This window comes from Macaca nemestrina, chromosome 14, assembly GCF_043159975.1.
Source record: "Macaca nemestrina isolate mMacNem1 chromosome 14, mMacNem.hap1, whole genome shotgun sequence".
Taxonomy (NCBI): Eukaryota; Metazoa; Chordata; class Mammalia; order Primates; family Cercopithecidae; genus Macaca; species Macaca nemestrina.
The window spans coordinates 56,637,853-56,651,388 of record NC_092138.1 but is presented as its reverse complement, the minus strand read 5'-3'; the positions used below and the strand labels follow the sequence as shown (position 1 = coordinate 56,651,388).

Sequence of the window (13,536 nt, the reverse complement as noted above, 5' to 3'; positions counted from 1 at the left end):
ACTGCAGTTGCCACTCGAATATTTCCTGATAGGGGTCGTATCCCAGAAGGAGGCCTTCCTGTTAATCCAACTCCACCTCTTGAAACAGGGCGAGCTGCTGAAGATTTGTGATTGCTGGCCATTGTTTCTTTACTTTAATCACTGTTTGGAAGCAATAAACAGTTCAATCCTTTGATGTCTTCTCTAGCAAGACAATAACGACCCATCATACACTTACATTTAATTCACAATTGTTCTTGCAAGCTGCCATTCTGTGTGCCACTACAAGGTTAACTTTGTTCAAATTTGACATTGTGCTCCATTTAGAACTATGAGATTGTTTCTTGCAACATTCCTTCCTCCTCTTTCTATTATCTTACCAAAATGCAAGCCCCTGTAGTTATCTATTTCTTTAGTATTCTCATCCTATACTCTGGTAAGTTTTCTCTCCTGTCACAGCCAACATCTTTCTTTGCTCTTAATCTTTTCTCTGCATTTTCTGGTTCACAATTAACTCTCTTATATTCTGAATCTTGTTACAAATACTTTCTATTTTCTTAACTTTAACAGAATCTTGGCTTCCACTGAGAGTAACACTTTCAGTAGTCCATTTGTTTTAGCTTCCTGTCCTCTTTTAAAGCAAAGGAGGTGGCACTTTTCTTGCTCCCAAATGTCACTTTCAAAATATTCTTCCATACCTTTAAAAAAATAAACAAGAGGCCAGGCGCAGTGGCTTACACCTGTAATCCCAGCACTTTGGCAGGCGGAGGAAGGTGGATCACGAGGTCAAGAGATCAAGACCATCCTGGCTAACACAGTGAAACCCTGTCTCTACTAAAAATACAAAAAATTAGCTGGGCGTAGGGGTGGGCGCCTGTAGTCCCAGCTACTCGGGAGGCTGAGGCAGGAGAATGGTGTGAACCCAGAAGATGGAGTTTGCAGTGAGCTGAGATTGCACTACTGCACTCCAGCCTGGGTGACAGAGCGAGACTCCACCCCCGAAAAAAAAAAATATTAAAAAAAAAAATAAACAAGATTCACTTCCTCTGAGGATCTGTGAATGCAACAATATTGCCTTGATCTTTCCTGGTTGCTGGTAATTTGTGACTTCCTAATCTCTCCTCTATCTTTACTAAAGTCTTTTGTACCTAGTTCACAGCTTCTCTATTCCAATCTCACCATCATCCTGGATGACTTCCATTTGGATACTAGATCCAATACTTAACATTGCAGCTTCACAGTTCCGTGATCTCAACTTTAGCAATGATCTTAACTCCATTTCAGTCACTGATAGCCATGGCAATACATGGAGCTTGTCATCATCTGGAATTGCTTCATCTCAAACATCTTAATTGAAATACTCTATTCTTGGGTCTTCTCTCCTTCTACCCTTTTCTCATCTTCATTCCTGCTACACCTGCCTTTAAACCATTTCCTTAATTTACTCATTTTCTCCCGGTTTATCAGCCCTCTCCTTTATTCATCAGAATATAATATTATTTAAAATTATCTCATAATTTAGAGTAGTAGTTTTCAAATTGTTGGTCACATCCATTAGTGAGTTCTGAAAACAATTTTGCAGGTTATGACCAAGATACTAAAATGTGAAATAAAATTTAAACAAAAAGAGTTCACTGAACATACGAAGGGTAAACATTGTTTCAGTAAATTTTTGTTTCAGCTATATTTACATAAATTTACACATATGTGTTTACTAGGCTACAATATAAAAATGTATGTCCTATTGTAGGTCATATAAAAGTTATGAAGATACTTATCTAGAGAGAGAATATGGAGAAAAAGAGAATAGTGCCCAAGATTGTCCTGAGGAACATCAATACATACAGATCACACAGAAGAGGAAAATCTAGTATGAGAGAATGAAAATTAAGGCCCAGAAAGCAAAGAAAAAAACCAGGAGTGTATGTCAGAGATGCCAAGAGAAGGCAGGAACAAGCCATGCCATTTACAGTTGGAAATTCAAGTAAGATGAAAACTGAAATATCCAATGGAGTCCCCATCCAAGAAGTCACTAGTGATACCCTGACAAGGGTGGTTAAGAACTCTCCTCCTTCTCTCATGAAATTAGTGTCTCATGAGCACCATCAAATAATTTGTATCCTGGAACTCTTTTCCACCCATCTGGCAAAATCAGAAACCCTTCTCCACATCCAACCTGAAGTGCTGAATATTGCTGGTGGAAATCATACAACTGTACAGACTGGGGTACTGCAAAGTGATAGTCACAAATCTTAGTTGGACCCTCATTTCAGAAAGTGTTTAGCCTTGTTAAGATACCTCTCTACTTGATAATTCTCATCCTTAACTACTTTTCAATCTCTGTTCCTGCCACTCTTAGCAGATGACTCATTTAAGAAAATTACAACTTGAACTCCATCACCTTTGGGGCACATAAACTTCTCTACATCCATTCTGCCCTCCTATCTCAACAGCCATTCCTTCTGTCATTCAAGATCAATCTCTACTCTGATTTACCCTTGATCCCACCTTCTTTGTGGCATTACGCTCACTGCTACCAATATCTTTAAACTTTCTCCTTTCCTTCAGTCTGTTACCATATTCAATTCTTTTCGACCTTCAAAGACTTATTTCTTGACCCTGCAACCACCTCTATCTAACTGTCCCATATATCCTTCCCTTATGCAGCCAAATTCTTATGAATAGCTTATATCCGGCCAGGCGCAGTGGCTCACGCCTGTAATCCTAGCTCTTTGGGAAGCTGAGGCTGGTGGATCATGAAGTCAGGAGACCGAGACCATCCTGGCTAACACGGTGAAACACCATCTCTACTAAAAAATACAAAAAATTAGCCGGGTATGGTGGCAAGCACCTGCAGTCCCAGCTAATCGGGAGGCTGAGGCAGGAGAATGGCGTGAACCTGGGAGGCGGAGCTTGCAGTGAGCCGAGATCGAGCCACTGTACTCCAGCCTGGGCAACAGAGCAAGACTCCATCTCAAAAAAAAAAAAAAAAAGAATAGCTTATATCCACTATTTTCTACTGCTTTGTTTCCACTATCTCCTGGATTGCTACTGTTTGATTCAAATGACCATTGCCAATACTGCCAGTGATGTAAATGTCATCCTACTTTACTGGTGTCCACATTTATATGAAACATCTCCATGACACTTCCCTCTCTTCTGGTTCTTCTTTCCATCTCCTTGAGACAGAAATGCTTATATAGAGCATTTTCTAAGATACCATCCACCATCTTTTTCTTCTCTCTCTCTAAACTCTCCTTGGCCCACTTATCCACACTCAGGGTTTTAACAATTAACAACTGATTCCACACAATTTCATATGTCCAGCCCTTATTTTAGCACTCAGCTTGTGGTGTTTATATCCAAATAATAATATCTCCACTTAGACGTCTAAATATTTCAAAATAAACATATATAATCCAAACTCATTATCAGCTCCGCAAAATTTGTCCTTCCTCTTGGTATCACCTCCTAGTCACAGAAGTCAGAAACTTAGTCCCTGATATCTCCCTCTCCCTCACTTCCCATGGCTGATCACATAGTTCTACTGAGTTTGTTTTGTTTAGTTCTACTGATTTTGTTAATAAGTGTTTAACAGGTACTTTACTCTCTATTCCTACAGCACTGGCCAATTCAGGGCATCACTGACTCAAGTGGACTATTATACCAGCCTCTTAAGTGGTCCCCTTGCCTAACACACATTTTGCCTGTTACTTTCTCAGGGAATCCTTCCATGACCAGTCCATAACTGGTCTTGGAATCTTCGTCTTCTTCAATTTCAGTGTATAGACCTGTTCTATGTGCTGCCATGCATCCTGTGTATTTCTTTATTCCAGAAGCTATCACACCACTTGAAATGATCTGCTTAAGTATTTCTTGCCCTTTATGGCAAGAGCTGAATCTTAATCATCTTTATATCCCCAACATCTGTCTCAGTGACAAGCAAAAACGTTGTTCTCTTTTGTACCTTTTAAATTTCCTCCTACATAAAGGTATTGCCAATTACAAAAATTTACTAAATTGTTAAAAAGCAAACAAAGCGTGTGTTGGACTAAAATGATTTCTCTGTTTCTACACTGTATGTCCAGTACTACTTTTCTGACTTTTCTTAGCATTATTCATAATCAGTCCTTGGATTGCTTCTATTCTTTCTACAATCATGCATCTTTGTAACTCCAACTATGTGCCTGGCTCACTAAGCAATGTCTACAGTTCTGCCCTTTCAACTGGGCACCAATTTTGAGTTTTCAATTGTTTATCTGAAATTTCCAGTCAGATCTCTCATTTGAATACGTTCACACCAATCTTCCTGACCCCACTAGCTCCCTGATTCTAATTCCTTGCCATTTTGAACTCTATGTAGAAAGCAAAAGAATTTCAAATGGAAAAAGTAATTTCATGAAATGACTGTTTGAAAAGAAAGACAGGGTGTATGATCAAAATGGTTTTTCCACAAGTAAACGAGTACAATAAACATCTCTTTCCAGTGGAAAAGATATTACTCTAGGTTTCCTGCTAACTTTGAGAAAATGTACAACATACAGAAATTTCACCCAATTTTCTTTTCCACCGCTTTACTGTCGCAAAAAAAAAAGCTTACCATTATATTATTACCAGTCGGATTAAGAGGGGGGCATTAGCAACAAATATACCACTAACTCCAGGGTTATTCAATCAAAGAGTCACACAATTTCCAGTTATTCACACAATCAGAGAGGCAGCCTGGCCTTTGGATCCAGAAAAATTAGCGATACAAACTAGTGCTGACAAAGTTAGCAGCTGCATAATCTTGCCACCTTACTTAGCCCCTCAGGATTTCATCTTCTGTAAAACAGAAGGGTGACAATAAGCTCTACCTTGCAGAGCTGTTGTGAAGATAAGTATTAAATTTAAAACATCTGGCTTCTAATTATTATTCTGTCATTATCCTCCCTAAATCAACCGTTCTCACACGTGAAAAAGTGGAAAGTTGCTAACTGCCCGCACTGTGATCAACAGACAGAAATAAATCCCTTCCACTGTAACAGGTAGAAATCTATTTCTTTGACTAAAATCCTTTAGCCCATCGTGGTCCTTCCCTCCGCTCTGTGCTTGGCGGGTCTCCTGCGGGGAGTGGGGTAGTGGGGGGGGGGGGTGGTTGGGCTGTTGGAGGAGGTCTGTTCTCACCCTTCGCCGGACTAGAATTGGTACATGCCTGGCCCGACAGTAACAGCTAAGACCCAGAGTTAGAATTTGTTTTGTTTGGAGCGGATCAGCATCTCCAAGGCAAGAGAACAGACACGGGAGGGAGGGAGGAAGAGATGGGACCCGGGGTTTCTCACCTCCGCCGGCGCGGAAGGGGGGCGGTCGCCCGACTCGCGTGTGCCCTATAACTTCTTTCTGAGGCCCACGCGCAGTTTTCCTCTGCTCTCAGGCCTACCCACTAGCGGCCGTGCGCCGCGGCGTATCCCGGCAACGGGGGCGGGATAGCGGAGCCTCCTCATCCTGCGTGACCAATCCTCCGCCTCAGCCGCTGGTTACACGCGGAGCTCTCGCGAGAATGGAGGACTGATGTTTGTTTCTTCACCACTCTTCAGAGATTTTTGGAAGAAGTGGGAAAGAGCGGGGCGGTCGGAAAACGTTTTATGTGAACGTTTGCTTTTCTTGATAATCAGAGCAACCTCTGTGTGCCTTACCTGAAGTAACTCTAGCGAGTTTTGCTATGTCCCTATGTAACCTCACGTCGGCTAACGTGTAACAGGTTACATTTGAAGTTATTACGTGGTAGGCAGCACTGTGCAATTTTCTAAATTCGTAATTAGTGGTAGTTTTCCTCCCTATTAGGACTGCATAGCGTACACAATGCATCATGACGTATGGATGCGATTCTGGCACCAACTGTTCTGTTCCTCATTTCACCAGAAGCTTTGTGTCTTTAAGCTTCCTTTCATTAGAATTTGGATCCAAGTTTGTGGGGAAGCCTGTGAATTCAATGGAAAGTGTCTTTTTTTTTTTTAAAAAAACTACTTCATCTCAAATCCCACTTCTCTAATAAAATAACTTTTACTGTATGTTTCCTTCCAATCTTCATAGATAGAGCTTAAATGTGATTGCATATGTATTGGGATTTTCACATTATTTTACACATATTTCCAACTTGCCTGCCCTCAAGGAGTTAAAAATCAGTACAAAATGAGATTATGTCATGTGGCTGAATTCCCCCTTAGTTTCTGAAACATTTTCATGTACTTATCTCATTAGAGCCCACCCTATTTGCAGTGGCCATTTGTCATCCTTTTGGCAGAGTTTCTCCCTTACCTTGTCCCCAAACACCCTTACAGGAACTGGAAGTGACAGATACTGGCTTTCCTAGTCTTCCTTATTACTGGGACATGAGTATTATTGCTTGCTAGACTCTCCAATCTAATTTGGTGACCCAACTCAAACTTGAATGACAACCAGAAGCAGGACTTCAGAGAGTCTGTTGAAGTAAGGGTGACAGCCACGGTAACTACATCGTTTCCGAGACTGCAAAGTTCTATCACCAGCAACCAGTGTCCAGCATCAGTGTGTTGGTGCAGGCTGCAGTGTTGGTACCCAGAGGCTTTATTGGGAGGAGAACCGCTAACTTGTTTCTTCAGCTTCTGGGAGAGTCTGTGAGCTGCTTGATGTCCTTTAATAAATTCATTTTCAGCTTTTATATCATTTATAGATGATTTCTGTTTCTTGCACCTAAGGACCCTGACAGATATTAACAGTTGAAATTGGCAGAACAGATACTATTATCCAAGTTTTAAAGAGATTAAATAATATGCTTAAGCTCATTTGGGCAATAAGTATTGATCCCTGTCCCCATATCTTTTTCATGATGAAAAAGGAATAGAGAATAGGAATACATATCACATATTCGCCTCTGAGCATCCTGAGAGTAGGCACCGTATCTTATTTGACTTTGGATCATTATGTATTAGGTTCTGTTGCTTTTAAGGTTATATCAAATTGTAATTAGGTTATATCAAGTTATAATTTGGTTAGTAATCAGGTTATATCAAATTGTAATTTTATTGTAAGACTACTTGTGTATCAAGTTCCTTTCTGTCTCTAGTCCTTTTCACTGCAATTCTCTCTTCCTGGAATCTTTGTCCCTCTGCTTTTCACTGTCCAAAGTCCTGTTCATCATTCAAGTCTTCACCCAAATGTCTTTTATTAGAGAGGTCTTCTTCTCTGACAGTCCATACTAGATTAGTGCTCCAACTCCTTCTGGTCTCCCACCTCATTATATGTCCTCAGTGCACCCTGTACTATTCCTGTTAGAAGGTAAACTTTGGAACATTAAAATTTTAAAGAGCTTGTTTGAACAGACAGCAATTCATGAATTGGGCAGCTCCAAATCATAAGTGGTTTGGGGCTCCTCTAGAGGTAGCTGAAAGCTTTCAGAGAGTAAATGCAGAGCATAGCAAAGAAATTATTTGATTGGTTAAAGTTTGAGCAGTTGTCTTATTTTGACTGTTCTTGTGGCAAGTTCAAGACAATATAACTGATGACTAGTTGGCCACTTGTGATTCTATTTTAAGTTTGTTTCCCTATGTAGGAACTCAGTGCATTAAAGCGACTTCAGTCTAATGACCTCCAATTTCATTATTTTAACACTACATATCACTCATTATAACTTGCAGTTATATATATATATATATATTTTTTTTTTTTTTGAGACGGAGTCTCGCTGTGTCTCCCAGGCTGGAGTGCAGTGGCGTGATCTCGGCTCACTGCAAGCTCCGCCTCCCGGGTTCACGCCATTCTCCCGCCTCAGCCTCCCAAGTAGCTGAGACTACAGGCGCCCGCCACCACGCCCGGCTAGTTTTTTGTATTTTTAGTAGAGACGGGGTTTCACCATGTTAGCCAGGATAGTCTCGATCTCCTGACCTCGTGATCCACCCGCCTCGGCCTCCCAAAGTGCTGGGATTACAGGCTTGAGCCACCGCGCCCGGCCAACTTGCAGTTATATATTTACTTTTGTTGTCAAAGATAACAAACCCTGACAGTAAGAACACATTTTTATCCATAATTTACTACTCCAATAGGGAAAATAGTCCAATGTGAAAGGAATTCAACCTTGATTTGTACAGCAGTGATTGGATGTTTTAAAGGGAGAATGACAGAGTAGGGAAGGGGGCAAGTGGGTACTCAGTAGAGTCAGGGGCAATAAGGCCCAATGAAGAGGATACCACGTGGTACTGAATATGGCCAGTCATGCTTATGTAGCCCAGGGTGCACAGAAGAAAAACATTAATAACTCAAAAATGTCTTTGTAGGATGTGTGTAGGTTTTTTAAGAAAATAAACTTTTTGGCCAGGTGTGGTGGCTCATGCCTCTAATCCCAACACTTTGGGAGGCCAAGGCAGGATGGTCACTGAGGCCAGGAGTTCAAGACCAGCCTGGGCAACATAGTGAGACCCCCCCCCTACAGAAAATGAAAACAAAAATGAATTTTAAAAAAGAAAAGAAACTTTGAGGAGTGACATCATTAAGTTATTCTACTATAAAATAGAGAAAAGTTAGTGAACTTACTAGTGAATAGGTACATCAACTAAGATTTTGGATACACTGGTAGGAGTGTCTATTGAAAGAAGATGGCTATAGACATCCAAATGCACATGTCCTTTGACCTAGTAACTCCACTTCCAGGAAGTCAGCACGTATTCACACTGAATTCATACATATAAATGACATATGCTCATTGTCCAAGGTTATTTCTTTGAACAGTGCATGTTACAGAGAAAGAATAGGAAAAAAATCAAACAACACTGAATTAATAATGCTACAGTCATAAAATCACATGAAATTTGGCCATCTATAAAAAACGATGCCCCTTGTATACTGATATTGCAGAGGCTGACTACGAACCCCAGAGCTGGTATAAAAATATTTTGGCCAGGCGCGGTGGCTCACACCTGTGATACTAGCACTTTGGGAGGCCGAGGCAGGTGGATCATGAGGTCAGGAGATTGAGACCATCCTGGCTAACATGGTTAAACCCCGTCTCTACTAAAAATACAAAAAATTAGCCAGACGTGGTGGCAGGTGCCTGTAGTCCCAGCTACTCAGAAGGCTGAGGCAGGAGAATGGCATGAACCTGGTAGGTGGAGCTTGCAGTGAGCCAAGATTGCGCCAGAGAGTTCCTTATCTGATTAAAAGCAAAATTTCTGGGGAATGATGCTACCATAAATCCCCTAACTTATGGCCTTGAAGAAGCTGGAAACACCACTCCTAACCATATAGATGAACACAAACTTTCTTATTTGTTCTCCTAAAAGTCAATGTTTCTATTTTTCCCTGTAAAAGCTGTTTCTCCCCCACCATTTTCCCTACTTAGTTATGTAAGCCTTAAAGTTTAACCATTTGACTAGCCAGCTGCTGCTTTTGTTGGCTGTTTTATGCATAAGAAATTGATATTTTTCTCCTGTTAGTCTGTCTTTTGTCAGTTTAACTCGTAGGCCCTTGAATAGTGAACATGACAGGGTAGAGGAAAAGTTTTCTTCTTCCCATACAATATGAAAAGTTTTCCAAGATATATAAACTAAGGTGAATAAGTATTCAATGCTAACATTTTCTTGCATCTGTATAAACAATCTTTGGGAACAACACAAGAAACTGAGAAGCCTCCAGAGAGGAAAACTGGGTGGTTAGGGTTTGAAAATGTGCATCCTTTACATCTTTTGAATTTTAAACCAAGGAATGCATTATTAATACTTTTTAAAAATAAACTTTTGGCCAGGCACAGTGGCTCACGCCTGTAATCTCAGCACTTTGGGAGGCCAAGGCGAGTGGATCACCTGAGGTCAGGAGTTCGAGACCAGCCTGGCCAACATGGTGAAACATGTCTCTACTAAAAATACAAAAATTAGCTGGGCGTGGTGACAGCTACCTGTAATCCCAGCTACGCGGGACGCTGAAGCAGGAGAATTGCTTGAACCCGAGAGGCAGAGGTTGCAGTGAGCCAAGATTGCGCCATTGCACTCCAGCTTGACGACAAGAGTAAGACTTCATCTCAAAAAAAAAAAAAAAAAAAGTTAAAAAAATAAATAAATAAACTTTCAATAAGGGGACAATAAAAATCATAATGAATATTCACGTTAGCCATCTTTCAATGAATTATGTAATTATCTAGACAATATTTCAAAGCATATGAAAAGAAAGGATAAAGTGTCCTTAAATGTTTAACAAAAAACTTATTAAAAGCCAAGAAAAAAGCTTACTAAATGTATTAGCACTAGAAGAATGTTTTTCTCCTTTTTGGGCACCAAAAACTTGAAAACAGCAATTATCTTTTGGGATATTGAAATGTATTAGCTTTGAAACATTTTCTGCAATGTTCTACAGGACCGGCAAGACAAATGTGATCTAGAAGCTGATAACCATCCTTAAAGATGAAGTTCATATTTCACTGTTTGTTTTTTTTTTTTTGAGACAGAGTCTTCCTCTGTCGCCCAGGCTGGAGTGGAGTGGTGCTATCTCGGCTCACTGCAACCTCTGCCTCCCAGGTTCAAGCGATTCTCTTGCCTCAGGCTTCTGAGTAGCTGGGACTACAGGTGCATGCCGCCGTGCCCAGCTAATTTTTTGTATTTTTAGTAGAGACAAGGTTTCACTGTGTTAGCCAGGACGGCCTCGATCTCCTGACCTCGTGATCCACCTGCCTCGGCCTCCCAAGTTGTAGGATTACAGGCGGAGCCACCTCGTCCAGAATAATTAGCTTGCTTTTCTATAGAGCCTCCTGCTCTGTAGTCATGTAACCAGAGGTCACAAGACTTGTAACTTCGCCAACTACTCCTACAGATAACATTACTATTGTGAAACCTAATTAACTGGTGTTTGAGATATTTTTCAAATTTAGCATTTTGGCAGACCAACAGACACAACCTGGACCTGTGAACCCCACTCATCAGAAATGACTCAGGTTCAGGAAGATAGTTCTGACACGCCTGTGATTCATCCTTGACCCAACCAATTAGCATTTCCCATTTCCTAGCCTCCTGCCCACCAACTGATCCTTTAAAAACCTAGCCTCTACATTCTTGGAGGTGGATTTGAGAAATATCTCCCATCCTCCTCGCTCGGCTGGCTCTGTGATTATTCATCTTTCCCTGCTGCAACATTTGTAGTTCTCAGTGCATTGGTTTTTTTGGAAGGCAGCAGGTAAGAACACAGTTGGGCAATTACAGCATGAGGCGAAAACTTTTATAAAGGGTTGGTGGAAGCAAGACCAAGAAAATATACTTACTTGATTGGTTAAAGTGGAAAGTCCATACTTAGAGGTTTGTCTGTTTCTGTTAGTTAAGCTTAAGTTTCATTTTACTGTTTACATTGAGTTGGGCTCCAGAGCTGGAGCTATCTCAACCTAATAGCCTCCAAATTAACATTTTTTAGACGAGGCAAATTCTTTATGTGTGAAATGGGAATAATAATACTATCTACCTTGCAGGGTTATTTTGAGAACTAAATGAGAGACTGTGAAAATTGGTAAACTGAATACAAAGTTGAAAAACATTTCCTGTTATATAGGAGGCAGTAAACTAGATGGTTAAGATTCATGTAAAATAAAAGGTCTTGATAATAATAAAATGTAGTCTGGTAGAAAAGACAGACATAAAAGAATATATTAGAATGCAGTAAATACTATATTGACAACAAATAAAACTGCATTGGTTCCCCAGGGGAACTAGAAGAAACCAGAAGATAAACTGGTGTTGAAATATGACAGATGGAGAAAGTGGAATTCTAAGTTAAAAAAAAAAATGCATGTACAAAGAGCATAGAGACATGGACAGCATACAGTATAATGTGTTCAGGGAATGGTGACAAATTCGAAATGGCTAGAATAAGAGAGAAAACAGAGGGAGACGAATCTAGTAAAACAGATTAGGGAGATTGTGTGAAAGGCCCTATGTAGGCCGGGCGTGGTGGCTCACGCCTGTAATCCCAGCACTTTGGGAGGCCGAGGTGGGCGGATCACAAGGTCAGGAGATAGAGACCATGGTGAAACCCCGTCTCTACTAAAAATAGAAAAAAATTAGCCGGGCGCAGGGGCGGGCGCCTGTAGTCCCAGCTACTCGGGAGGCTGAGGCAGGAGAATGGCGTGAACCCGGGAGGCGGAGCTTGCAGTGAGCCGAGATTGCGCCACTGCACTCCAGCCTGGGCGACAGAGCGAGACTCTGTCTCAAAAAAAAAAAAAAAGAAAGAAAGGCCCTATGTAATGCTGTACTGCAAGAATGGAAAGCCAGCCGGGCATGGTGGTTCACGCCTGTAATCCAGTACTTTGGAAGGCAGAGGCCGACAGATTACGAGGTCAAGAGATTGAGACTAGCCTGGCCAACATGGTGAAACTTCGTTTCTACTAAAAATACAAAATTTAGCTGGGCGTGGTGGCGCGCTCCTGTAGTCCCAGCTACTCGGGAGGCTGAGGCAGGAAAATCGCTTGAACCCGGGAGGCGGAGGTTGCAGTGAGCCGAGATCGCGCCACTGCACTCAGCCTGGCAACAGAGCAACACTCCGTCTCAAACAAACAAACAAACAAACAAAAAACAACAACAAAAAAATGGAAAGCCATCAGAGGTCGTCAAGCAGATAAAAAACAATAAAGTGTGTATTTCACAAATATATTTTAATGTGTAGGATTGGCTGGAGAGAAGGGGTAGAAAGGCTAAAGAAAAGTTGAAATAATTTAAGTAAGACTAATTGGTAGAGATTTCTAACAGATAGCTAGAAATACAGATCTAGAGTTTGGAAAAGACAATATGGGAATACAGCTTTAGAAATAAGCAAAGTAGTAAATAATCCACCCAGGGAGGGGATATGGTAGCAAAGAAGTATCAAAAGGCAACATTTCAAGAATGATCTCCCAAACCAGGAGAAAAGTGATTCCAAACCTAGAGTGGGAGTTTTAGGAAGGGGAGAAATCAGAAAAGTGTGAATTGGGCTTAGCAATTTAGAAAGGTTTGTAGAAAAGTGTAGTTGGATGCGAGAGAATAGCGGATGGGAGGGAAACAAAGTAAAGAGACAGGTCATGTTGACCCTGGTACTCAGTAAGATCTGATAATGACCAGCAAGTAGCACCACGAGTGGGTGGGCGGGGGGCTTGTTAACAATACGTATCTCGGCTCTAACCCAGACCTACTGAATCAGAATCTACATTTTAACAAGTCGCCAGAAAAAAGTAGTTATACCTTTAAAAAATTGACTTGGACCACTGTATTTGTTTGTAAATTTGACAATAGAGGGTAGGACATTCGGATAACTTGAAACGGAGGAATAGTTCAGTGATTAATAGTTCCCAATTTGGCCTCAAGCTTTCTCGTTTTAATTGAAAAACACAGTTAACTTGCAAAAACCTCGAGATTATCAGGGAAAAGAGGTGAGGATGACCTAACAGTACACACCAAACAATCTCACTCAGCCATTCCGCCAAGCCCAGCGCGAAGAACTCAGGCTTAAAATATCCGGATTCGGCGCGCTGGATGTTCACGCCAACTGGCGCGGCATTATGGGAGTTGTAGTCCCGGCCCGCGTCCCGAATTACGACAA

General features: G+C 41.2%; 1 protein-coding gene across 1 annotated transcript in view; it reads right to left on the bottom strand.

Annotated features, from left to right (window-relative positions):
• LOC105493860 (intraflagellar transport 74) overlaps positions 1-13,536 on the bottom strand; it is a 128,960-nt gene that overhangs the window by 114,973 nt on the left and 451 nt on the right. The window contains 1 exon segment of the mRNA XM_011761813.3: positions 3-141. Within this exon segment, the coding sequence (XP_011760115.2) occupies positions 3-122 (120 nt within the window). The 5' untranslated portion in view covers positions 123-141.